The following is a 25,790-nucleotide window of genomic DNA, read 5'->3' on the forward strand; positions in this document are numbered from 1 at the left end:
ATCATAATATAAAGTTGAAATGAACATTTCAGGATTTTTGAGTGTGAGGTAGTAGAGACTTAAAAGTACAGTTTGTGGTTTTACAGTAAAATAGGCAAAAATGTTTACAATAAACTTATGGCACTGTAGAATATAGGGCACCAAGAAGCTTTATGTTACCTTTCATTAATTGGTATTGATCTATTAAGTACTGTGATATTTCCTGTCGTTCACACATTTTTAAGAGTCAAATGTTTGATGAGAGGAAAACAATAAACCCTACTTGGAGCTTCCTCAGGCGAGTGTGTTTTCTCGAAGACCACTTGCCACAGCCATCACCGAAGAAATAGCTGCCCCAAGAGCTGGAGAATAAGTGCATTTTGGAATCGATTTTATAGATGGGAATGACCTGGAAGTAGGCAATTCTCAGAAAGCAAAGTGAGTTTGAGAGGGCTCGTTTCAGCCAAACTGATGTCTGAAGTGCTGCCCTCTTTGCAGTCTCTTTGCAAGGTCATGAAGTCATGAACTGGGGGAAAATATCTCAGTCCATTCCAGAAATCCATATGAGAATTTCTGCAGGAAACTACACAGCGAAGGCTGCCTCGATTGATGGATCAGCTCACTCATGTTAGACACTTGAAAAAAGACACAGGTGTGGTTTGCTTTTGGTTTGGTTTGGGGTTTTTTTAACTAAATAGCCTGAAAGTAATTTTTTCCCTGTGCATAAACAGTACAAAGCGTTGTAGCGAGGGACATTAGAAAATACAGCCTTAGGTAAGTCTTCTTTGCATTTTATTTGAGATTCAACTTTTGGGCATACTTTGAACAGGGTTGTATGGACATTTAAATTTGTATGCCCTGCACTCGGAAGAGAGAGATGGAGACGTTCCTCAGTCTTTGGGCTGGGAAATCTCTGCGTCCTTCTGCAAACTGGCTGCCTGGTTCCGTGCTGACCGCAGATGCGCTGAGGTTCCGCGCAGCCCCCGCGGTTCGCTGGGCTGCACCATCCCGGGCTGCTCTGCTAAAAGAGGGGTCGGCAGGCTGGACCGACAGCTCCATCCAGTTCACAGGGGGAACAGATCGATTCACTCAGAGGGAATGGAGCTGAAGAGAGAGGAACGGCTCCCAGGGCGAGCGGTGGCTCTGATCGTGCTCCTCTGCGTGTCGGGGATGACAGTAGGAAGCGCCCGGTACTCCGTGCCCGAAGAGGCAGAAAGAGGGTCCTTTGTGGCGAATATCGCTAAGGATTTGGGACTGTTCGGTGAGGAATTATCGTTTCGACAGGCTCGTTCCTGAAGGAGGAAAGTAGTATACACATCTTAACCAACACACCGGGGATTCTGTGGTGCGAGAGCAGATGGACCGAGGAGGAGCTGTGCGGGCAGAGCGAGTCTTGCCTGGTGCGTTTCGAGGTGCTGTTGTAGAGCCTGCTGAAATCCTACCGAACCTCTCACCGGTGTAAGCGATCATGCTCCTGTGTTCTTAAATAAAGAGATCATTTTAAAGATCCCGGAAAGTGCAATGCCAAAGGCTCGATTTTTATTGGAAAGCGCTCAGGATCCAGATGTAGGGAACATCAGCATTGCAGTCTCAACTCGAAAGAGTATTTCCATATCTACACCCGGAGGCGAAGTAACGGGAGGAGGTACACCGAACTGGTGTTGGACCGAGCCCTGGACCGGGAGCAGCAGTCAGAAGTGACTTTCAGCAGCACGGTTGTGGATGGTGGGTCTCCACCGCGCTCTGGTACAGCCTTAATCCGCCTGATAGTCCTGGATACAAATGACAATATCCCCCTATTTAGTCGGAGTCTGTATAAAGTCTGGGTATTAGAAAATAGCTCCCAGGATTCCTTGGTGGTGATAGTGTCTGCTACTGATTTAGACTCAGGAACGAACGGCGAAATAGCCTATTCCCTAGTTCAAAACTCAGAGGAAAATCTCCAGAAGCTTAAAATAAATCCAGAGAAAGGACAGATTAGACTACAAAGGACGGTGGACTATGAAGAAACAAAGATCTACGAGATAGATGTACAGACTACAGACGGAGGTAGCCTGTCTGTGCACTGCAAGGTGGACGTGAAAGTGGAGGATGTGAACGACAATGCCACAGAGGTGATCACCTCCTTCACCAGCACCATCTCGAAGGCCCAGCCGACAAAAACTGTGGTGGCCCTCTTCAACGTACGGGACCGGCACTCAGAGGACAGCGGCAGAACGAGCTGCGAGCTAATGGGTGAGCAGCCCATTAGCATCGTGACGCTGGCAGGCGACACGTACGATCTAGTGACATCAGAGGCATGGGATGAAGAGCAGGTGGCAAAGTACAACGTGGCGGTTCGGCCCACGACAAGGACTCCCCCGCACTCTCGGCATCCAAAACATTGTCCGAGCGGCTGCTGAACGTGAACGACAACGCTCCCACCTTCGCCCAGGAATTTTACAGCATGGAGGTGTCACGGGCATTTGTGGAGAAGAGGAAAAGAAAGCCAGCTCTACATGAACCGGTTGCAAAGAGACTAGACCATATACGTGGTGTTAATTTTATGTTTTCTGCCATGGGCAGCAGTGAAGAAGAGGAAGGTGGTATGAAAGCAGTGACACTCCCAACATCTTTTTTATGATTTGTTCCCCGCTACTTGTTCTCCAGGAAATCCCTCCCTCCGTCTGTATGGGGTCGCTGGAAGCCCCTCGTCAGCAGTGATTTCTGGTGGTGCCTGGGCTGGGCGCGGGGCGCTAAGGCAGGGCAATGCCGAGAGCCCCGAGGCGAACGAGTCAAAGGCTGTTGGGCGCTTTCCCATGGAAATGCAGATTTATTCGCACCCCTCTGCTGCACAGGCAGCGGCAGAAACGGGTCTTTCACAGCGGGGGCGGCTAAAGTGTGGAGAGACCGCTGCTGCGGGGTAGAGAGCAGTTGGTGTGCGTTGGGCACGGCCGCTGGTGTCGGGTCGGTGCCTGGATCGGAGCGCCGATAGCCGCTGGGTACTCGCCCTTTCCCGTTTGGCTCCAGTGTGGGCCAGGCTGGGGAGTTCTAGGGGCAGTGAGCGTGACTAAGGGCGCCCCGTTGCTTGATCTCTGGAGCCAGCGGCGTTGTGTATAACACGGGTCCGGGCGAGCTCGGCAGGGTTTGCCCGCCCGGGTGCGTGTGGCGGGGCGAGGCGGGGGCAGCGCGGGCAGCAGCGGGCGCAGTCCCGCCGCGGGCCGCAGGGTGGCGCTCCCGGCCAAGGCGACGCTGAGCGGCTGCGAGCGGGGAGGCGGCCGAGCCCAGCCCGGCCGAGCCCAGCCCAGTCCCGCCCAGCGCAGCTCCGCGCGGCCGGGCAGCGGCGGCGAGCGGCGTTCCGCGGCATCCGCCGCCGGGCGGTCTCGGCGAGAGGGAGGTAGAGCGGGCGGGCGGCCGCCGCCCCGCTGCTGCCGGGCGCCGCTTTCCGCGGAGGACTGCGCGGGCGAGCCGCGAGACGGAGGCTGTCCGCCGCCCCGACATGGCGATCGCAAGGCAAGTGCTTTGTCTCTCTGCTTTCCTCTGGCTGCCGCACGCTCGCTCCGAGCCCCTCCGCTACTCCGTAGCCGAGGAGGCGGCGAGCGGCTCGGTGGTCGCCAACGTGGCGGCGGACGCGGGGCTGGCCGTGGCGCAGCTGGCGGCTCGCGGCGCCCGCCTGGCCTCGGAGGACGGCCGGCAGCACTTTCGCTTAGAGCGCGGCACCGGCCGCCTCGTCGTGGCCGAGCGGCTGGACCGGGAGCAGCTGTGCGGGCAGGCCGGGGCGTGCACGCTGCCCTTCGAGCTCCTGCTGGCGGACCCGCTGCAGTTCGTTCGGGTGGAGGTGGCCGTGGAGGACATCAATGACCATTCGCCCGTCTTCCCGGAGGAGCGAATCACTTTCAGGATCCTGGAAAGGGGCGACCCGGGCTCGCGTTTCCCGCTGGAGGGTGCTCGGGACCAGGATATTGGCAGTAACAGCATCCAGGCTTACAGCATCAGCCCCGAGAACGAGTACTTCAGCGTCTCCTTTGGGACTCGGAGTAACGGTAGGCAGTATGTGGAACTTGTGTTGGAAAAGGCACTGGACAGAGAGGAGCATGCGGAGCTGGGTTTCAGTCTCATTGCAGTGGATGGGGGCTCCCCACCCCGCAGCGGGACCACCCAGATCCACATTGTTGTTCTAGATGTCAATGACAACGCTCCAGTCTTCACACAGGACCTGTACACTGGGCAGGTTTTGGAGAACGCGCCAGAGGGCTCTGTGGTTCTGAGGGTGGTGGCAACTGATCTGGACTCTGGACCTAACGGGGACATCTCCTATCAGTTCAGCCAAGCAGGGAGCCAGAGCCCCTCGGCATTTGTCCTTGACCCTGTGAGTGGTGAAATTAAACTCGCCAAGCCTCTGGACTTTGAGGCTGCAGAGACTCACGAGCTCAGCGTGCGGGCTACGGATGGTGGGGGCCTCTCAGCAATCTGCAAGGTGCTGGTGGAGGTGTTGGATGTGAATGACAACGCACCGGAGCTGGTGGTCAGTTCCTTCAGCAGCCCCCTGCCTGAGAACGCCCCACCCGGGACAGTGGTCGCCCTGTTTACTGTCCGGGACCGGGATGCTGGTGCCAACGGGAAGATCACATGTGCCCTTGAAGACCAGCTGTCGTTCACCCTGAGACCAGCCTACAAGAATTACTATGAGCTGGTGACAGTGAGGGCACTGGACCGGGAGAAGGTGTCCCGCTACATCCTGGCTGTGACAGCAGCAGATGCAGGGTCACCTGCTCTTACAACCACGCAGACCTTCACAGTGGAAATCTCTGACGTCAATGACAATGCTCCTGTCTTCAACCAGACTTCATACACCATGTATGTGCGTGAGAATAACATGCCCACAGCGTTCGTTGGAGCCGTCAGCGCCTCGGATGCCGACGTGGGGCCCAATGCCAAGGTGACCTACTCCCTGTTGCCATCCCACCCTGCAGAGCGGCCCCCCTGCTCCTGTATCTCTGTGAACTCTGAGAACGGGCACGTGTTTGTGCTGCGGCCCCTGGACTATGAGCACGTGAGGCAGATCGAGGTCTCAGTGAGTGCACACGATGCTGGGTCACCTCGCCTTAGCACCAACGTCACCGTCCGCCTGTTTGTGGTGGATGAGAATGACAATGCACCCCTGGTGCTGCACCCCGCCCAGGACAGCAGCCCAGTGTCCAGCGAGCTGGTGCCCATTTCAGCTGAGGCTGGGTACCTGGTGACCAAAGTGGTGGCGGTTGATGCCGACTCGGGGCAGAACTCGTGGCTGTCGTACCACCTGCTGAAGGCCACTGACCCTGGGCTGTTTGTGGTGGGTGGCCAGAGCGGGGAGGTGCGGCTGAAGAGGCCAGTGACAGAGAGAGATGCCGTGAAGCAGAAGCTGGTGGTGCTGGTGCGAGACAATGGGCGGCCACCGCTGTCAGCCACCGCAGCACTGAGCGCACTCCTGCTCAGTGACTTCTCGGATGTGCGCCTGCCGCACAGCAGCCTGTCCACGGAGGATGAGGGTGGCTCCCTGACCACCTATTTAATCATTTCCTTGGTGTGTGTCTCCCTCCTCTTCCTTGCATCTCTCATAGCCGTTGTTGCTCGTAAGGCCTGCAAGAGAAAGGAGCTGCAGAGTGGCCACGTGCTTTATGGCCCCGGGAACTTGCAGAGCAGCCTGGCTGAGGCAGCCGCTGCAGGGACCCTGCCCCACGCCTACTGCTATGAGATCAGCCTCACAACAGGCTCAGGCAACAGCGAGTTCAAGTTCCTCAAGCCCATCCTGCCCAGCCTGCCCCCTCAGCACTCTGACACGGGCGGTGGTACCAACAATGATGAGCAGGAGTGGCCCCCTGGCCCTGTCACCATGGAGGATGTGGCACCCGGCAACCCAGGGATGCTCTCAGCTGAACCGTTCCATAGTCTTTCCTTTAACTAGCATGCAGTGAGCACAGCCAGAGGCTTCATGCCTTGTCATGGGAAGGGATCCAGGCTGCAACATGTGGCAGTGGTTCCTCCAGAGTTAATCTGCATTTTCAATTGGCATCAGTTGTTTCCCTCAGATTTGAAGTCACGAGAAATATTGTCTCTCACTCCAAGACATATGCAAAGAAAAGAGTCTCAGGGCTTCCTCATTAAAGAAATAATATGTTTCAGCTCTGGTACAGCCATTTCTGAAATGAATCCAGTTATGGGCTATTTCCAGGCTCCCCTGGCTAAGTTCTCATTCCCCATGCTCTCAGGCAAGGCCATGGAGCTCTTCCTCTGTGCTGTTATGCTGTCAAGTGATGTACACACTGAAATGCATGTAGCCCTCCTCCCAGGTGAGGTAAGCAAGACAGTTGTGAGTACTGTGTCTGCATGTGGCTCATGAATGGGGCTCTTTCGTCTCTTGGTGTGCATGTTGGTGTCTCTGGTGGGAGGGCTCTATGTATTCTGCCCGGACAGCCGCATTTGCTACCCTAGGGCTGCCAAGTGGGGCAGGGAGTTGCTCACATCTAACTATTGTAATGTGGACAATTCCAGGTTAGCAGACAAGAAGGCTGTTTTGACCATTTGTGTACAGAATCCCCATCCTCTTTTCAGGAGTACAGAGAAAATGCACAGGATTTTCATTGGGGCATTAAGAGAGAATTGGGCAGCACAAATGGTCCCTGCATGGCCCATAACTGTACAGAGTTATGGAATCACAGTCATTGTTCTTGGGTGCATTGTCATAAAAGTCCATGAGTCTTCAAGGGAGTTTGCCTGCAGGTATAATGAACATTATTTTGGAAAGACCTTTGATCAGGGTCTGGCCATTGTTGTGCCCCAATTCAGAAGCTTTTTGATGGAAGGGACCACTGTCCCCATGTGACTTTCTGGCTTGGGGGTTGAGCATTCTCATTGTCCTTATTTTTGCCCTTTCTCCTTCTGCCCTGTGCAGTCTGTTTGAGCCTTGCCTTGCCTGTTCCTCTCACCAAGCACGGTCACCCCCGCTGTGATAACGGGTTGTTTGAATGGAATTGTTGTGGCACCGAACGTTTGGAAAGCCTCACGCTGTGCTGTGCTGCAGTTCTGTGCTGTAATCTTTTAAACTGGATACCCTTGTGTGTAAAAACAAAATAAAGAGAACTCCTGAATGCCTTTTGTGAATGCAGTAGTCTTTGGAGAGAGTGGGAAAGTGCTGAGAGTGTTTTTCAAACACCTGGGAGTCTGTTCCTCCTGTTGTTCGTTTTCCGATGTGAAGTTGAGTGGGTGCTTTGTGTTTGGAGATGGGCCCAGTAGAGCGTTTAGAAATGTATTGGGGTGCAGGGAATTTCTGGCAGGCCTGTACAGGTCTTCTGAGTGCTGAGCTTCTGGTGGCTGACCAGGTTGGGATCCAGGTCAGTGGGTACCTTTCTCTGTGCTCACAGTGGCTCTGTTGGGTGTCCTGGTTCTGGTCTGGACAGAGTTATTTCCCCAAGCAGTCAGCCCAGGCTGTTTTGCACAGCATGTGACATGAGACCCTTTAGAGGGGCTGTTGGGGAGGGAGGGTCCAGGCATCTCTGGGAAAGTCTGGGTACAGTCAGTGTCAGGTTTGTGCTCGCATCAGTGCAAGGCTCTGTGTTACCACCTCATCAGGTCAGTACACAGCTCTTTGTTATCATTGTGCCGCTGCGTCAGTAAACTGTCCTTATCGCAACATACAGGGCTCTATCTGTTTCTACTCGGGGGCAGGAGCGGGGGGGGGGCGGGGAGGATTGAGTGAATGGCTCCTTATGTTCTCTGGGACTGAACCAGGACAGTCCTTTTTGGCACCCAAGGTGGGCCTCCAAGCATTGGGATAACAGTAGATGTGACCCAGTCATGCAAAAAAAGCTGTGAGAAATATTTATCATGTTATTCAAAGTGATGCTGATAACAATGATGTTCTGTTTGGTCACCTGTCTGTGGTATGTGAACCCACACTGGCTTTAGGTAATTCCCACCCTGTTGTTTATCACCTCGGGGATGGGAGTCAGGATTCTCACTCTCTTGTACTGTGTGATATTGATTTGTGACAAGATATCATCTGTGTTCATGAGCCTCGGTATTAGTATGTGGCCTTTCTGTCACATCCATATATTGGGCAACATATCTCAGCATTGCTTAACGATTGCACTCAATTTAGGGTGGGGGGAGGATGGTTTCTCCTCCCTGTTCCCCTTCAGGCTTGTTACAACATTTGAGAGATTGGACTACCCCTGGGATGTTCAGGCAAGTATGTTCCTGTTGCTCATTCTCCTGAATGTTTTTCAAGTCTTATGTGCTACAAAGGATTGTTTCAAGAATATTGCCAAGAGATCTTCCCTGGGGATGAATGATGCGAGCTGGCATGGTATGTGGGAGAGTATGAGCAAATACATAGAGCAGAAATACAGATCCGTGGGCACTGCAGCTACTCTAAACCCCACAACAGGCACTGTGGCTACTCAAACCTGAGAGACCAACCCCGTATCTGAGGCAGAAAGCCAACCAGTACCAATATCAGTATCAGTCACCCCTGTGCAGAAGAAGAAATACAAAAAGAAATCAGTCTGTGGTGTGAAAGATGATGATGAACCAGGGCCATTGGGAGGACCTGGAGAAGAGGCAGTAGCAGAGCTCATCACCTGATCCCTGTCCTTGAGTGAGCTGAGAGATGTGAGAAAAGATTTCAGACCCCTTCTGGATGAGCACATCATTTCCTGGCTACTCCCATGCTGGGATAATGGGGCCAGCAGCCTGGAATTAGAAGGCAGGGAGGCCAAGCAGCTGGGATCCCTGTCCAGAGCAGGAGGCATCAACAGGGTGATTGGAAGGAAGTCCCAAGCTCTCAGTGTCTGCAGACGACTTCTATCAAGCATAAGGGAAAGGTACCCATTCAGTGAAGATGTTGAGTGTTGGCCAGGCAAGCGGACGACCATGGAGTGAGGTATCCAGTACCTGAGGGAGTTAGCCATGCAAGAGATGGTTTCCTATGACCCTGACAGTGTGCAGCTGCCCGCCCATGAGGTGTCTGGCTGATTCCAGCAATACGAAGAAAGTCTTTCTTCCTCTTTTGTCTCAGCTGTGGACAAATTGCCTCTAGGGGTCTGGCAACGCAAAGAGGACATATCCTACTGCTCACCAGTACAGAACACTCTTTCAGCTGTTAGAAGGAAGCGTTCCTCTGTTTCCGAAACATGTTATAAAAATTACACACCCTGAGGCATCCTGCAGTTTTACCTGGACAACCACAGCAAAGACATGGGGAACTGAGATGGGAAGCAGCTTGTGCTCACAATGGTGGAAGAAGCACTGGCTGGCTAGAATCATATCCTGTTCCCTATGCCACCACCCAGAACACCATGCTGGGTCTTGAGAAGCAAGCCCTCTGGCAACATGGCACTGCAGATGGAATTGAGTCAGACAAGACCACTCATATGCAAAACACTCTCATAGACACCTGGGCCAAAGAACATGGCACTGAATGGGTGTACCATATAGCCTACCATACAGCAGCCTTGGGACAATTGAGAGGTACAATTGATTATTAAAAACTACACTAAGAGCAGTGGGTGATGAACCCCTAAAAAATGGGGTTATGCATTTAGCAAAGGGCACCTGGTTAGTTAACTCCAGGGGCTCTACCAGTCTGCCAGGACATACCTAAGCAAAACTCCCATGTACTATAGAGGGGGATAATGACCCTGTAGAGTGCATGAAAAACGCATTGGTGAAGATAGTCTGGGTTAGCTTGATTGTAAAAGTCTTGGGAGACGCCTGACACAAATACAGTGGACATGGTCCTTGTGGAAGCTTTTGGGGGAGCAGCAGTATGTTGGCATAAACTCCTGCCAGGAAGAGGCTTTGTTCCTAGAAAATGTTCAGGACTGCAACTTTCCCTTCTGCAAAGTCCCCGGGGAAACTCTAGTCCTGAGTAAAAGCTGGTGTTGTAATACTGACCACAAGCTTGTTGCACGTGGAGTGCATCAGGAAAACAATGATTGCACAGGTGGTCCAAGCAAAGCACAACTTTACTTAAAACTGAGGAGGATTATGAAACTTGCAAAGAACTCTGATACCGTGGTATATTATTAGAGCAATGCATTACAATTAATAGAACTAAACAAAATGAAAAATTCTGTTACTCTTATGTGCTGAGAATAGCATTAGAAAGTGAGAGAGAGAGAGAGAAAATATCACTAGCCAGGGGTCCAGTGTAGTTTGGCATAAAGTTGTGTTCCTTGGATGGTGGGTGAGCACCAGATGTTTGAAATCTGTGTTTCTAAAGCAACTTGGCCCCACCGTTTGGGGGAGAAGAGTGAGAACTATTGTACCTAGTGTTGAGTTGTAGAGTGAAGAGACAGGTCCTTGAAAACAATGAAAGCAATGGAAACATCAACACACTGTGATGTCACGGGCATTTCTGGAGAAGAGGAAGGTGGTATGAAAGCAGTGACACTCCCAACATCTTTTTTATGATTTGTTCCCCGCTACTTGTTCCGCGGGAAATCCCCTCCCCTCCGTCTGTATGGGGTCGCTGGAAGCCCCTCGTCAGCAGTGATTTCTGGTGGTGCCTGGGCTGGGCGCGGTGCGCTAAGGCAGGGGAATGCCGAGAGCCCCGAGGCGAACGAGTCAAAGGCTGTTGGGCGCTTTCCCACGGAAATGCAGATTTATTCGCATCCCTGTGCTGCACAGGCAGCGGCAGAAACGGGTCTTTCACAGCGGGGGCGGCTAAAGTGTGGAGAGACCGCTGCTGCGGGGTAGAGAGCAGTTGGTGTGCGTTGGGCACGGCCGCTGGTGTCGGGTCGGTGCCTGGATCGGAGCGCCGATAGCCGCTGGGTACTCGCCCTGTCCCGTTTGGCTCCAGCGTGGGCCAGGCTGGGGAGTTCTAGGGGCAGTGAGTGTGACTAAGGGCGCCCCGTTGCTTTATCACTGGAGCCAGCGGCGTTGTGTATAACACGGGTCCGGGCGAGCTCGGCAGGGTTTGCCCGCCCGGGTGCGTGTGGCGGGGCGAGGCGGGGGCAGCGCGGGCAGCAGCGGGCGCAGTCCCGCCGCGGGCCGCAGGGTGGCGCTCCCGGCCAAGGCGACGCCGAGCGGCTGCGAGCGGGGAGGCGGCCGAGCCCAGCCCGGCCGAGCCCAGCCCAGTCCCGCCCAGCGCAGCTCCGCGCGGCCGGGCAGCGGCGGCGAGCGGCGCTCCGCGGCATCCGCCGCCGGGCGGTCTCGGCGAGAGGGAGGTAGAGCGGGCGGGCGGCCGCCGCCCCGCTGCTGCCGGGCGCCGCTTTCCGCGGAGGACTGCGCGGGCGAGCCGCGAGACGGAGGCTGTCCGCCGCCCCGACATGGCGATCGCAAGGCAAGTGCTTTGTCTCTCTGCTTTCCTCTGGCTGCCGCACGCTCGCTCCGAGCCCCTCCGCTACTCCGTAGCCGAGGAGGCGGCGAGCGGCTCGGTGGTCGCCAACGTGGCGGCGGACGCGGGGCTGGCCGTGGCGCAGCTGGCGGCTCGCGGCGCCCGCCTGGCCTCGGAGGACGGCCGGCAGCACTTTCGCTTAGAGCGCGGCACCGGCCGCCTCGTTGTGGCCGAGCGGCTGGACCGGGAGCAGCTGTGCGGGCAGGCCGGGGCGTGCACGCTGCCCTTCGAGCTCCTGCTGGCGGACCCGCTGCAGTTCTTTCGGGTGGAGGTGGCCGTGGAGGACATCAATGACCATTCGCCCGTCTTCCCGGAGGAGCGAATCACTTTCAGGATAGTGGAAAAGTCCGACCCGGGCTCTCGTTTCCCGCTGGAGGGTGCTCGGGACCTGGATATTGGCAGTAACAGCATCCAGGCTTACAGCATCAGCCCCGAGAACGAGTACTTCAGCGTCTCCTTTGGCAGTCGGAGTAACGGTAGGCAGTATGTGGAACTTGTGTTGGAAAAGGCGCTGGACAGAGAGGAGCATGCGGAGGTGGGTTTCAGTCTCATTGCAGTGGATGGGGGCTCCCCACCCCGCAGCGGGACCACCCAGATCCACATTGTTGTTCTAGATGTCAATGACAACGCTCCAGTCTTCACACAGGACCTGTACACTGGGCAGGTTTTGGAGAACGCGCCAGAGGGCTCTGTGGTTCTGAGGGTGGTGGCAACTGATCTGGATGCGGGACCTAACGGGGACATCTCCTATCAGTTCAGCCAAGCAGGGAGCCAGAGCCCCTCGGCATTTGTCCTTGACCCTGTGAGTGGTGAAATTAAACTCGCCAAGCCTCTGGACTTTGAGGCTGCAGAGACTCATGAGCTCAGTGTACGGGCTACGGATGGTGGGGGCCTCTCAGCAATCTGCAAGGTGCTGGTGGAGGTGTTGGATGTGAATGACAACGCACCGGAGCTGGTGGTCAGTTCCTTCAGCAGCCCCCTGCCTGAGAACGCCCCACCCGGGACAGTGGTCGCCCTGTTTACTGTCCGGGACCGGGATGCTGGTGCCAACGGGAAGATCACATGTGCTCTCGAAGACCAGCTGTCGTTCTCCCTGAGACCAGCCTATAAGAATTACTATGAGCTGGTGACAGTGAGGGCACTGGACCGGGAGAAGGTGGCGTGCTACATCCTGGCTGTGACAGCAGCAGATGCAGGGTCACCTGCTCTTACAACCACGCAGACCTTCACAGTGGAAATCTCTGACGTCAACGATAATGCTCCTGTCTTCAACCAGACTTCATACACCATGTATGTGCGTGAGAATAACATGCCCACAGCGTTCGTTGGAGCCGTCAGCGCCTCGGATGCCGACGTGGGGCCCAATGCCAAGGTGACCTATTCCCTGTTGCCATCCCACCATGCAGAGCGGCCCCCCTGCTCCTGTATCTCTGTGAACTCTGAGAACGGGCACGTGTTTGTGCTGCGGCCCCTGGACTATGAGCACGTGAAGCAGATCGAGGTCTCAGTGAGTGCACACGATGCTGGGTCACCTCGCCTGAGCACCAACGTCACCGTCCGCCTGTTTGTGGTGGATGAGAATGACAACGCACCCCTGGTGCTGCACCCCGCCCAGGACAGCAGCCCAGTGTCCAGCGAGCTGGTGCCCATTTCAGCTGAGGCTGGGTACCTGGTGACCAAAGTGGTGGCGGTTGATGCCGACTCGGGGCAGAACTCGTGGCTGTCGTACCACCTGCTGAAGGCAACCGACCCCGGGCTGTTTGTGGTGGGTGGCCAGAGCGGGGAGGTGCGGCTGAAGAGGCCAGTGACAGAGAGAGATGCCGTGAAGCAGAAGCTGGTGGTGCTGGTGCGAGACAATGGGCGGCCACCGCTGTCAGCCACCGCAGCACTGAGCGCACTCCTGCTCAGTGACTTCTCGGATGTGCGCCTGCCGCACAGCAGCCTGTCCGCGGAGGATGAGGGTGGCTCCCTGACCACCTATTTAATCATTTCCTTGGTGTGTGTCTCCCTGCTCTTCCTTGCATCTCTCGTAGCCGTTGTTGCTCGTAAGGCCTGCAAGAGAAAGGAGCTGCAGAGTGGCCACGTGCTTTATGGCCCCGGGAACTTGCAGAGCAGCCTGGCCGAGGCAGCCGCTGCAGGGACCCTGCCCCACGCCTACTGCTATGAGATCAGCCTCACAACAGGCTCAGGCAACAGCGAGTTCAAGTTCCTCAAGCCCATCCTGCCCAGCCTGCCCCCTCAGCACTCTGACACGGGCGGTGGTACCGACAATGATGAGCAGGAGTGGCCCCCTGGCCCTGTCACCATGGAGGACGTGGCACCCGGCAACCCAGGGATGCTCTCAGCTGAACCGTTCCATAGTCTTTCCTTTAACTAGCATGCAGTGAGCACAGCCAGAGGCTTCATGCCTTGTCATGGGAAGGGATCCAGGCTGCAACATGTGGCAGTGGTTCCTCCAGAGTGAATCTGCATTTGCAATTGGCATCAGTGGTTTCCTTCAGAATTGAAGTCAGGAGAAATGTTGTCTCTCACTCCAAGACATATGCAAAGAAAAGAGTCTCAGGGCTTCCTCATTAAAGAAATAATATGTTTCAGCTCTGGTACAGCCATTTCTGAAATGAATCCAGGTATGGGCTATTTCCAGGCTCCCCTGGCTAAGTTCTCATTCCCCTTGCTCTCAGGCAAGGCCATGGAGCTCTTCCTCTGTGCTGTTATGCTGTCAAGTGATGTACACACTGAAATGCATGTAGCCCTCCTCCCAGGTGAGGTAAGCAAGACAGTTGTGAGTACTGTGTCTGCATGTGGCTCATGAATGGGGCTCTTTCTTCTCTGGGTGTGCATGTTGGTGTCTCTGGTGGGAGGGCTGTATGTATTCTGCCCGGACAGCCGCATTTGCTACCATAGGGCTGCCCAGTGGGGCAGGGAGTTGCTCACATCTAACTATTGTAATGTGGACAATTCCAGGTTAGCAGACAAGAAGGCTGTTTTGACCATTTGTGTACAGAATCCCCATCCTCTTTTCAGGAGTACAGAGAAAATGCACAGGAGTTTCATTGGGGCATTGAGAATTGGGCAGCACAAATGGTCCCTGCATGGCCCAGAACTGTACAGAGTTATGGAATCAGAGTCATTGTTCTTGGGTGCATTGTCATAAAAGTCCATGAGTCTTCAAGGGAGTTTGCTTGCAGGTATAATGAACATTATTTTGGAAAGACCTTTGATCTGGGTCTGGCCATTGTTGTGCCCCAATTCAGAAGCTTTTTGATGGAAAGGGACCACTGTCCCCATGTGACTTTCTGGCTTGGGGTTTCAGCATTTGCATTGTCCTTTTTTTGCCCTTTCTCCTTCTCCCTGTGCAGTCTGTTTGAGCCTTTCCTTGCCTGTTCCTCTCACCAAGCACAGTCACCCCTGCTGTGATAACGGGTTGTTTGAATGGAAGTGTTGTGGCACGGAACGTTTGGGAAGCCTCACACTGTGCTGTGCTGCAGTTCTGTGCTGTACTCTTTTAAACTGGATACCCTTGTGTGTAAAAACAAAATAAAGAGAACTCCTGAATGCCTTTTGTCAATGCAGTAGTCTTTGGAGAGATTGGGAAAGTGCTGAGAGTGTTTTTCAAACACCTGGGAGTCTGTTCCTCCTGTTGTTCGTTTTCCGATGTGAAGTTGAGTGGGTGCTTTGTGTTTGGAGATGGGCCCAGTAGAGCATTTAGAAATGTGTTGGGGTGCAGGGAATTTCTGGCAAGGCTGTACAGGTCTCCTGAGCGCTGAGCTTCTGGTGGCTGACCAGGTTGGGATCCAGGTCAGTGGGTACCTTTCTCTGTGCTCACAGTGGCTCTGTTGGGTGTCCTGGTTCTGGTCTGGACAGAGTTAACTTCCCCAAGCAGTCAGCCCAGGCTGTTTTGCACAGCATGTGACATGAGACCCTTTAGAGGGGCTGTTGGGGAGGGAGGGTCCAGGCATCTCTGGGAAAGTCTGGGTACAGTCAGTGTCAGGTTTGTGCTCGCATCAGTGCAAGGCTCCTCATCAGGTCAGTACACAGCTCTTTGTTATCATTGTGCCTCTGCGTCAGTAAACTGTCCTTATCCCAACATACAGGGCTCTATCTGTTTCTACTCGGGGGCCGGCGGGGGGCGGGGAGGATTGAGCGAATGGTGCCTTATGTTCTCTGGGTCTGAACCAGGACAGTCCTTTTTGGCACCCAAGGTGGGCCTCCAAGCATTGGGATAACAGTAGATATGACCCAATCCTGCAAAAAAAGCTGTGAGAAATATTTATCATGTTATTCAAAGTGATGCTGATACCAATGCTGTTATGTTTCGTCACCTGTCTGTGGTGAACCCACACTGGCTTTATGTAATTCCCACCCTGTTGTTTATCACCTGGGGGATGGGAGTCAGGATTCTCACTCTCTTGTACTGTGTGATATTGATTTGTGACAAGATATCATCTGTGTTCACGAGCCTCGGTATTAGTATGTGGCAATTCTGTCACATCCATATATTCGGCAACATATCTCAGCATTGTTTAATGATTGCACTCAATTTAGGGTGGAGGGACTTTCGTTGCTCCTCCCTGTTCTCCTTCAGGCTTGTTACAACAGCCTTTGAGAGACTGGACTACCCCTGGGATGTTCAGGCCAGTATGTTCCTGTTGCTCATTCTCCTGAATGTTTTTCAAGTCTTATGTGCTACAAAAGATAGTTTCAAGAATATTGCCAAGAGATCTTCCCTGGGGCTGAATGGTGCGAGCTGGCATGGTATGTGGGAGAGTATGAGCAAATATATAGAGCAGAAATACAGATCAATGGGCACTGCAGCTGCTCTAAGCCCCACAACAGGCACTGTGGCTACTCAAACCTGAGAGACCAACCCCGTATCTGAGGCAGAAAGCCAACCAATACCAATATCAGTATCAGTCACCCCTGTGCAGAAGAAGAGATACACAAAGAAATCAGTCTGTGCTGTGAAAGATGATGATGAACCTGGACCATTGGGGGAACCTGGAGAAGAGGCAGTAGCAGAGCTCATCACCTGATCCCTGTCCTTGAGTGAGCTGAGAGTTGTGAGAAAAGATTTCAGACCCCTTCTGGATGAGCACATCATTTCCTGGCTACTCCCATGCTGGGATAATGGGGCCAGCAACCTGGAATTAGAAGGCAGGGAGGCCAAGCAGCTGGGATCCCTGTCCAGAGCAGGAGGCATCAACAGGGTGATTGGAAGGAAGTTGCAAGCTCTCAGTGTCTGCAGACGACTTCTATCAAGCATAAGGGAAAGGTACCCATTCAGTGAAGATGTTGAGTGTTGGCCAGGCAAGCGGACGACCATGGAGTGAGGTATCCAGTACCTGAGGGAGTTAGCCATGCGAGAGATGGTTTCCTATGACCCTGACAGTGTGCAGCTGCCCGCCCATGAGGTGTCTGGCTGATTCCAGCAATACGAAGAAAGTCTTTCTTCCTCTTTTGTCTCAGCTGTGGACAAATTGCCTCTAGGGGTCTGGCAACGCAAAGAGGACATATCCTACTGCTCACCAGTACAGAACACTCTTTCAGCTGTTAGAAGGAAGCATTCCTCTGTTTCCGAAACATGTTATAAAATTTACACACCCCGAGGCATCCTGCAGTTTTACCTGGACAACCACAGCAAAGACATGGGGAACTGAGATGGGAAGCATTTTGTGCTCACAATGGTGGAAGAAGCACTGGCTGGCTAGAATCGTATCCTGTTCCCTATGCCACCACCCAGAACACCATGCTGGGTCTTGAGAAGCAGGTCCTCTGGCAACATGGCACTGCAGATGGAATCGAGTCAGACAACAGAACTCATATGCAAAACACTCTCATAGACACCTGGGCCAAAGAACATGGCACTGAATGGGTGCATCATATAGCCTACCATACAGCAGCCTTGGGTTAGCTTGATTGTAAAAGTCTTGGGAGACGCCTGACACAAATACAGTGGACATGGTTCTTGGGGGAGCAGCAGTATGTTGGCATAAACTCCTGCCAGGGAGAGGCTTTGTTCCTGGAAAATGCTCAGGACTGCAACTTTCCCTTCTGCAAAGTCCCCGGGGAAACTCTAGTCCTGACTAAAAGCTGGTGGTGTAATACTGACAACAAGCCCATTGCACATGGAGTGCATCTGGAGTAACAACGATTACACAGGTGGTCCAAGCAAAGCACAACTTCACTTAAAACTGAGGAGGATTATGAAACTTGCAAAGAACTCTGATACCGTGGTATATTATTAGAGCAATGCATTACAATTAATAGAACTAAACAAAATGAGAAATTCTGTTACTCTTCTGTGCTGAGAATAGCATTAGAAAGTGAGAGAGAGAGAAGATATCACTAGCCAGGGATCCAGTGTAGTTTGGCATAAAGTTGTGTTCCTTGGATGGAGGACGTGCAACAGACCTTTGAAATCTGTGTCTTTACAGCAGCTTCCCCCCTCCGTCCCCCCACCCCTCGGCTTTAGGGTGGAAGGGGTGAGCCTAAGTACCTTGTGTTGCATTGTGCAGTGAAGACACAGATCCTCCAAACCAATGAAAGCGGTGAAAATATTAACACTCGGTGATGTCATGGGCGTTCGTGTAGAAGGGGAAGGTGGTATGAAAGCGGTGAAAATTCCCTACACCTTTTTTTATGATTTGTTCTCCCCAATTTTCTTCCCCGGGAAATGCCCTCCCCCGCCCACCCCCCCACCCCCCCTCCGTCTGTATGGGGTCGCTGGAAGCCCCTCGTCAGCAGTGATTTCTGGTGGTGCCTGGGCTGGGCGCGGGGCGCTAAGGCAGGGGAATGCCGAGAGCCCCGAGGCGAACGAGTCAAAGGCTGTTGGGCGCTTTCCCATGGAAATGCAGATTTATTCGCACCCCTCTGCGGCACAGACAGCGGCAGAAACGGGTCTTTCGCAGCGGGTGCGGCTAAAGTGTGGAGAGACCGCTGCTGCGGGGTAGAGAGCAGTTGGTGTGCGTTGGGCACGGCCGCTGGTGTCGGGTCGGTGCCTGGATCGGAGCGCCGATAGCCGCTCGGGACTCGCCCTTTCCCGTTTGGCTCCAGTGTGGGCCAGGCTGGGGAGTTCCACAGGCAGCGAGTGTGACTAAGGGCGCCCCGTTGCTTTATCTCTGGAGCCAGCGGCGTTGTGTATAACACGGTCCGGGCGAGCTCGGCAGGGTTTGCCCGCCCGGGTGCGTGTGGCGGGGCGAGGCGGGGGCAGCGCGAGCAGCAGCGGGCGCAGTCCCGCCGCGGGCCGCAGGGTGGCGCTCCCGGCCAAGGCGACGCTGAGCGGCTGCGAGCGGGGAGGCGGCCGAGCCCAGCCCGGCCGAGCCCAGCCCAGTCCCGCCCAGCGCAGCTCCGCGCGGCCGGGCAGCGGCGGCGAGCGGCGCTCCGCGGCATCCGCCGCCGGGCGGTCTCGGCGAGAGGGAGGTAGAGCGGGCGGCCGCCGCCCCGCTGCTGCCGGGCGCCGCTTTCCGCGGAGGACTGCGCGGGCGAGCCGCGAGACGGAGGCTGTCCGCCGCCCCGACATGGCGATCGCAAGGCAAGTGCTTTGTCTCTCTGCTTTCCTCTGGCTGCCGCACGCTCGCTCCGAGCCCATCCGCTACTCCGTAGCCGAGGAGGCGGCGAGCGGCTCGGTGGTCGCCAACGTGGCGGCGGACGCGGGGCTGGCCGTGGCGCAGCTGGCGGCTCGCGGCGCCCGCCTGGCCTCGGAGGACGGCCGGCAGCACTTTCGCTTAGAGCGCGGCACCGGCCGCCTCGTCGTGGCCGAGCGGCTGGACCGGGAGCAGCTGTGCGGGCAGGCCGGGGCGTGCACGCTGCCCTTCGAGCTCCTGCTGGCGGACCCGCTGCAGTTCTTTCGGGTGGAGGTGGCCGTGGAGGACATCAATGACCATTCGCCCGTCTTCCCGGAGGAGCGAATCACTTTCAGGATCCTGGAAAGGGGCGACCCGGGCTCGCGTTTCCCGCTGGAGGGTGCTCGGGACCAGGATATTGGCAGTAACAGCATCCAGGCTTACAGCATCAGCCCCGAGAACGAGTACTTCAGCGTCTCCTTTGGGACTCGGAGTAACGGTAGGCAGTATGTGGAACTTGTGTTGGAAAAGGCACTGGACAGAGAGGAGCATGCGGAGCTGGGTTTCAGTCTCATTGCAGTGGATGGGGGCTCCCCACCCCGCAGCGGGACCACCCAGATCCACATTGTTGTTCTAGATGTCAATGACAACGCTCCAGTCTTCACACAGGACCTGTACACTGGGCAGGTTTTGGAGAACGCGCCAGAGCGCTCTGTGCTTCTCAGGGTGGTGGCAACTGATCTGGACTCTGGACCTAACGGGGACATCTCCTATCAGTTCAGCCAAGCAGGGAGCCAGAGCCCCTCGGCATTTGTCCTTGACCCTGTGAGTGGTGAAATTAAACTCGCCAAGCCTCTGGACTTTGAGGCTGCAGAGACTCACGAGCTCAGCGTGCGGGCTACGGATGGTGGGGGCCTCTCAGCAATCTGCAAGGTGCTGGTGGAGGTGTTGGATGTGAATGACAACGCACCGGAGCTGGTGGTCAGTTCCTTCAGCAGCCCCCTGCCTGAGAACGCCCCACCCGGGACAGTGGTCGCCCTGTTTACTGTCCGGGACCGGGATGCTGGTGCCAACGGGAAGATCACATGTGCCCTTGAAGACCAGCTGTCCTTCTCCCTGAGACCAGCCTACAAGAATTACTATGAGCTGGTGACAGTGAGGGCACTGGACCGGGAGAAGGTGTCCCGCTACATCCTGGCTGTGACAGCAGCAGATGCAGGGTCACCTGCTCTTACAACCACGCAGACCTTCACAGTGGAAATCTCTGACGTCAATGACAATGCTCCTGTCTTCAACCAGACTTCATACACCATGTATGTGCGTGAGAATAACATGCCCACAGTGTTCGTTGGATCTGTCAGCGCCTCGGATGCCGACGTGGGGCCCAATGCCAAGGTGACCTACTCCCTGTTGCCATCCCACCCTGCAGAGCGGCCCCCCTGCTCCTGTATCTCTGTGAACTCTGAGAACGGGCACGTGTTTGTGCTGCGGCCCCTGGACTATGAGCACGTGAGGCAGATCGAGGTCTCAGTGAGTGCACACGATGCTGGGTCACCTCGCCTGAGCAGCAACGTCACCGTCCGCCTGTTTGTGGTGGATGAGAATGACAACGCACCCCTGGTGCTGCACCCCGCCCAGGACAGCAGCCCAGTGTCCAGCGAGCTGGTGCCCGTTTCAGCTGAGGCTGGGTACCTGGTGACCAAAGTGGTGGCGGTTGATGCCGACTCGGGGCAGAACTCGTGGCTGTCGTACCACCTGCTGAAGGCCACTGACCCTGGGCTGTTTGTGGTGGGTGGCCAGAGCGGGGAGGTGCGGCTGAAGAGGCCAGTGACAGAGAGAGATGCCGTGAAGCAGAAGCTGGTGGTGCTGGTGCGAGACAATGGGCGGCCACCGCTGTCAGCCACCGCAGCACTGAGCGCACTCCTGCTCAGTGACTTCTCGGATGTGCGCCTGCCGCACAGCAGCCTGTCCACGGAGGATGAGGGTGGCTCCCTGACCACCTATTTAATCATTTCCTTGGTGTGTGTCTCCCTCCTCTTCCTTGCATCTCTCATAGCCGTTGTTGCTCGTAAGGCCTGCAAGAGAAAGGAGCTGCAGAGTGGCCACGTGCTTTATGGCCCCGGGAACTTGCAGAGCAGCCTGGCTGAGGCAGCCGCTGCAGGGACCCTGCCCCACGCCTACTGCTATGAGATCAGCCTCACAACAGGCTCAGGCAACAGCGAGTTCAAGTTCCTCAAGCCCATCCTGCCCAGCCTGCCCCCTCAGCACTCTGACACGGGCGGTGGCACCAACAATGATGAGCAGGAGTGGCCCCCTGGCCCTGTCACCATGGAGGATGTGGCACCCGGCAACCCAGGGATGCTCTCAGCTGAACCGTTCCATAGTCTTTCCTTTAACTAGCATGCAGTGAGCACAGCCAGAGGCTTCATGCCTTGTCATGGGAAGGGATCCAGGCTGCAACATGTGGCAGTGGTTCCTCCAGAGTTAATCTGCATTTTCAATTGGCATCAGTTGTTTCCCTCAGATTTGAAGTCACGAGAAATATTGTCTCTCACTCCAAGACATATGCAAAGAAAAGAGTCTCAGGGCTTCCTCATTAAAGAAATAATATGTTTCAGCTCTGGTACAGCCATTTCTGAAATGAATCCAGTTATGGGCTATTTCCAGGCTCCCCTGGCTAAGTTCTCATTCCCCATGCTCTCAGGCAAGGCCATGGAGCTCTTCCTCTGTGCTGTTATGCTGTCAAGTGATGTACACACTGAAATGCGTGTAGCCCTCCTCCCAGGTGAGGTAAGCAAGACAGTTTTGAGTACTGTGTCTGCATGTGGCTCATGAATGGGGCTCTTTCGTCTCTTGGTGTGCATGTTGGTGTCTCTGGTGGGAGGGCTCTATGTATTCTGCCCGGACAGCCGCATTTGCTACCCTAGGGCTGCCAAGTGGGGCAGGGAGTTGCTCACATCTAACTATTGTAATGTGGACAATTCCAGGTTAGCAGACAAGAAGGCTGTTTTGACCATTTGTGTACAGAATCCCCATCCTCTTTTCAGGAGTACAGAGAAAATGCACAGGATTTTCATTGGGGCATTAAGAGAGAATTGGGCAGCACAAATGGTCCCTGCATGGCCCATAACTGTACAGAGTTATGGAATCACAGTCATTGTTCTTGGGTGCATTGTCATAAAAGTCCATGAGTCTTCAAGGGAGTTTGCCTGCAGGTATAATGAACATTATTTTGGAAAGACCTTTGATCAGGGTCTGGCCATTGTTGTGCCCCAATTCAGAAGCTTTTTGATGGAAGGGACCACTGTCCCCATGTGACTTTCTGGCTTGGGGGTTGAGCATTCTCATTGTCCTTATTTTTGCCCTTTCTCCTTCTGCCCTGTGCAGTCTGTTTGAGCCTTGCCTTGCCTGTTCCTCTCACCAAGCACGGTCACCCCCGCTGTGATAACGGGTTGTTTGAATGGAATTGTTGTGGCACCGAACGTTTGGAAAGCCTCACGCTGTGCTGTGCTGCAGTTCTGTGCTGTAATCTTTTAAACTGGATACCCTTGTGTGTAAAAACAAAATAAAGAGAACTCCTGAATGCCTTTTGTGAATGCAGTAGTCTTTGGAGAGAGTGGGAAAGTGCTGAGAGTGTTTTTCAAACACCTGGGAGTCTGTTCCTCCTGTTGTTCGTTTTCCGATGTGAAGTTGAGTGGGTGCTTTGTGTTTGGAGATGGGCCCAGTAGAGCGTTTAGAAATGTATTGGGGTGCAGGGAATTTCTGGCAGGCCTGTACAGGTCTTCTGAGTGCTGAGCTTCTGGTGGCTGACCAGGTTGGGATCCAGGTCAGTGGGTACCTTTCTCTGTGCTCACAGTGGCTCTGTTGGGTGTCCTGGTTCTGGTCTGGACAGAGTTAACTTCCCCAAGCAGTCAGCCCAGGCTGTTTTGCACAGCATGTGACATCAAACCCCTTTAGAGGGGCTGTTGGGGAGGGAGGGTCCAGGCATCTCTGGGAAAGTCTGGGTACAGTCAGTGTCAGGTTTGTGCTCGCATCAGTGCAAGGCTCTGTGTTACCACCTCATCAGGTCAGTACACAGCTCTTTGTTATCATTGTGCCGCTGCGTCAGTAAACTGTCCTTATCGCAACATACAGGGCTCTATCTGTTTCTACTCGGGGGCAGGAGCGGGGGGGGCGGGGAGGATTGAGTGAATGGCTCCTTATGTTCTCTGGGACTGAACCAGGACAGTCATTTTTGGCACCCAAGGTGGGCCTCCAAGCATTGGGATAACAGTAGATGTGACCCAGTCATGCAAAAAAAGCTGTGAGAAATATTTATCATGTTATTCAAAGTGATGCTGATAACAATGATGTTCTGTTTGGTCACCTGTCTGTGGTATGTGAACCCACACTGGCTTTAGGTAATTCCCACCCTGTTGTTTATCACCTCGGGGATGGGAGTCAGGATTCTCACTCTCTTGTACTGTGTGATATTGATTTGTGACAAGATATCATCTGTGTTCATGAGCCTCGGTATTAGTATGTGGCCTTTCTGTCACATCCATATATTGGGCAACATATCTCAGCATTGCTTAACGATTGCACTCAATTTAGGGTGGGGGGAGGATGGTTTCTCCTCCCTGTTCCCCTTCAGGCTTGTTACAACATTTGAGAGATTGGACTACCCCTGGGATGTTCAGGCCAGTATGTTCCTGTTGCTCATTCTCCTGAATGTTTTTCAAGTCTTATGTGCTACAAAGGATTGTTTCAAGAATATTGCCAAGAGATCTTCCCTGGGGATGAATGATGCGAGCTGGCATGGTATGTGGGAGAGTATGAGCAAATACATAGAGCAGAAATACAGATCCGTGGGCACTGCAGCTACTCTAAACCCCACAACAGGCACTGTGGCTACTCAAACCTGAGAGACCAACCCCGTATCTGAGGCAGAAAGCCAACCAGTACCAATATCAGTATCAGTCACCCCTGTGCAGAAGAAGAAATACAAAAAGAAATCAGTCTGTGGTGTGAAAGATGATGATGAACCGGGGCCATTGGGAGGACCTGGAGAAGAGGCAGTAGCAGAGCTCATCACCTGATCCCTGTCCTTGAGTGAGCTGAGAGATGTGAGAAAAGATTTCAGACCCCTTCTGGATGAGCACATCATTTCCTGGCTACTCCCATGCTGGGATAATGGGGCCAGCAGCCTGGAATTAGAAGGCAGGGAGGCCAAGCAGCTGGGATCCCTGTCCAGAGCAGGAGGCATCAACAGGGTAATTGGAAGGAAGTTGCAAGCTCTCAGTGTCTGCAGACGACTTTTATCAAGCATAAGGGAAAGGTACCCATTCAGTGAAGATGTTGAGTGTTGGCCAGGCAAGCGGACGACCATGGAGTGAGGTATCCAGTACCTGAGGGAGTTAGCCATGCAAGAGATGGTTTCCTATGACCCTGACAGTGTGCAGCTGCCCGCCCGTGAGGTGTCTGGCTGATTCCAGCAATACGAAGAAAGTCTTTCTGCCTCTTTTGTCTCAGCTGTGGACAAATTGCCTCTAGGGGTCTGGCAACACAAAGAGGACATATCCTACTGCTCACCAGTACAGAACACTCTTTCAGCTGTTAGAAGGAAGCATTCCTCTGTTTCCGAAACATGTTATAAAAATTACACACCCTGAGGCATCCTGCAGTTTTACCTGGACAACCACAGCAAAGACATGGGGAACTGAGATGGGAAGCAGCTTGTGCTCACAATGGTGGAAGAAGCACTGGCTGGCTAGAATCATATCCTGTTCCCTATGCCACCACCCAGAACACCATGCTGGGTCTTGAGAAGCAAGCCCTCTGACAACATGGCACTGCAGATGGAATTGAGTCAGACAAGACCACTCATATGCAAAACACTCTCATAGACACCTGGGCCAAAGAACATGGCACTGAATGGGTGTACCATATAGCCTACCATACAGCAGCCTTGGGACAATTGAGAGGTACAATTGATTATTAAAAACTACACTAAGAGCAGTGGGTGATGAACCCCTAAAAAATGGGGTTATGCATTTAGCAAAGGGCACCTGGTTAGTTAACTCCAGGGGCTCTACCAGTCTGCCAGGACATACCTAAGCAAAACTCCCATGTACTATAGAGGGGGATAATGACCCTGTAGAGTGCATGAAAAACGCATTGGTGAAGATAGTCTGGGTTAGCTTGATTGTAAAAGTCTTGGGAGACGCCTGACACAAATACAGTGGACATGGTCCTTGTGGAAGCTTTTGGGGGAGCAGCAGTATGTTGGCATAAACTCTTGCCAGGAAGAGGCTTTGTTCCTAGAAAATGTTCAGGACTGCAACTTTCCCTTCTGCAAAGTCCCCGGGGAAACTCTAGTCCTGAGTAAAAGCTGGTGTTGTAATACTGACCACAAGCTTGTTGCACGTGGAGTGCATCAGGAAAACAATGATTGCACAGGTGGTCCAAGCAAAGCACAACTTTACTTAAAACTGAGGAGGATTATGAAACTTGCAAAGAACTCTGATACCGTGGTATATTATTAGAGCAATGCATTACAATTAATAGAACTAAACAAAATGAAAAATTCTGTTACTCTTATGTGCTGAGAATAGCATTAGAAAGTGAGAGAGAGAGAGAGAAAATATCACTAGCCAGGGGTCCAGTGTAGTTTGGCATAAAGTTGTGTTCCTTGGATGGTGGGTGAGCACCAGATGTTTGAAATCTGTGTTTCTAATGCAACTTGGCCCCACCGTTTGGGGGAGAAGAGTGAGAACTATTGTACCTAGTGTTGAGTTGTAGAGTGAAGAGACAGGTCCTTGAAAACAATGAAAGCAATGGAAACATCAACACACTGTGATGTCACGGGCATTTCTGGAGAAGAGGAAGGTGGTATGAAAGCAGTGACACTCCCA

General features: G+C 53.8%; 3 protein-coding genes and 1 pseudogene across 4 annotated transcripts; all 4 read left to right on the forward strand.

Moving 5' to 3' along the window:
* Window positions 1–1,077: 1,077 nt before the first annotated feature.
* Window positions 1,078–2,381, forward strand: LOC311195502 (protocadherin beta-1-like; annotated as a pseudogene). Its single transcript has one exon. The product of its transcript is annotated as a protocadherin beta-1-like (transcript).
* Window positions 2,382–3,442: 1,061 nt separating this feature from the next.
* On the forward strand, window positions 3,443–5,910 carry LOC311195477 (protocadherin beta-15-like). The gene has a single exon (XM_084268881.1). The coding sequence runs from the start codon at window positions 3,458–3,460 to the stop codon at window positions 5,900–5,902; it is 2,445 nt and encodes an 814-aa protein (XP_084125007.1). The 5' UTR covers window positions 3,443–3,457; the 3' UTR covers window positions 5,903–5,910.
* A 5,265-nt stretch (window positions 5,911–11,175) lies between these two features.
* On the forward strand, window positions 11,176–13,712 carry LOC311195503 (protocadherin beta-15-like; the record flags this gene model as incomplete). The annotated part of the gene is made up of 1 exon (XM_084268906.1): window positions 11,176–13,712. Exon 1 carries the CDS (start codon window positions 11,268–11,270, stop codon window positions 13,710–13,712), a length of 2,445 nt encoding a protein of 814 aa, XP_084125032.1. The 5' UTR covers window positions 11,176–11,267.
* Window positions 13,713–18,837: 5,125 nt separating this feature from the next.
* LOC311195504 (protocadherin beta-15-like) lies at window positions 18,838–21,297 on the forward strand (the record flags this gene model as incomplete). Its single annotated transcript, XM_084268907.1, has 1 exon — window positions 18,838–21,297. The coding sequence occupies exon 1, from the start codon at window positions 18,853–18,855 to the stop codon at window positions 21,295–21,297; it is 2,445 nt and encodes an 814-aa protein (XP_084125033.1). The 5' UTR covers window positions 18,838–18,852.
* Window positions 21,298–25,790: the final 4,493 nt, after the last annotated feature.

The sequence above is a fragment of the Gallinula chloropus genome (assembly GCF_964237585.1).
Source record: "Gallinula chloropus genome assembly, chromosome: 10".
Taxonomy (NCBI): domain Eukaryota; kingdom Metazoa; phylum Chordata; class Aves; order Gruiformes; family Rallidae; genus Gallinula; species Gallinula chloropus.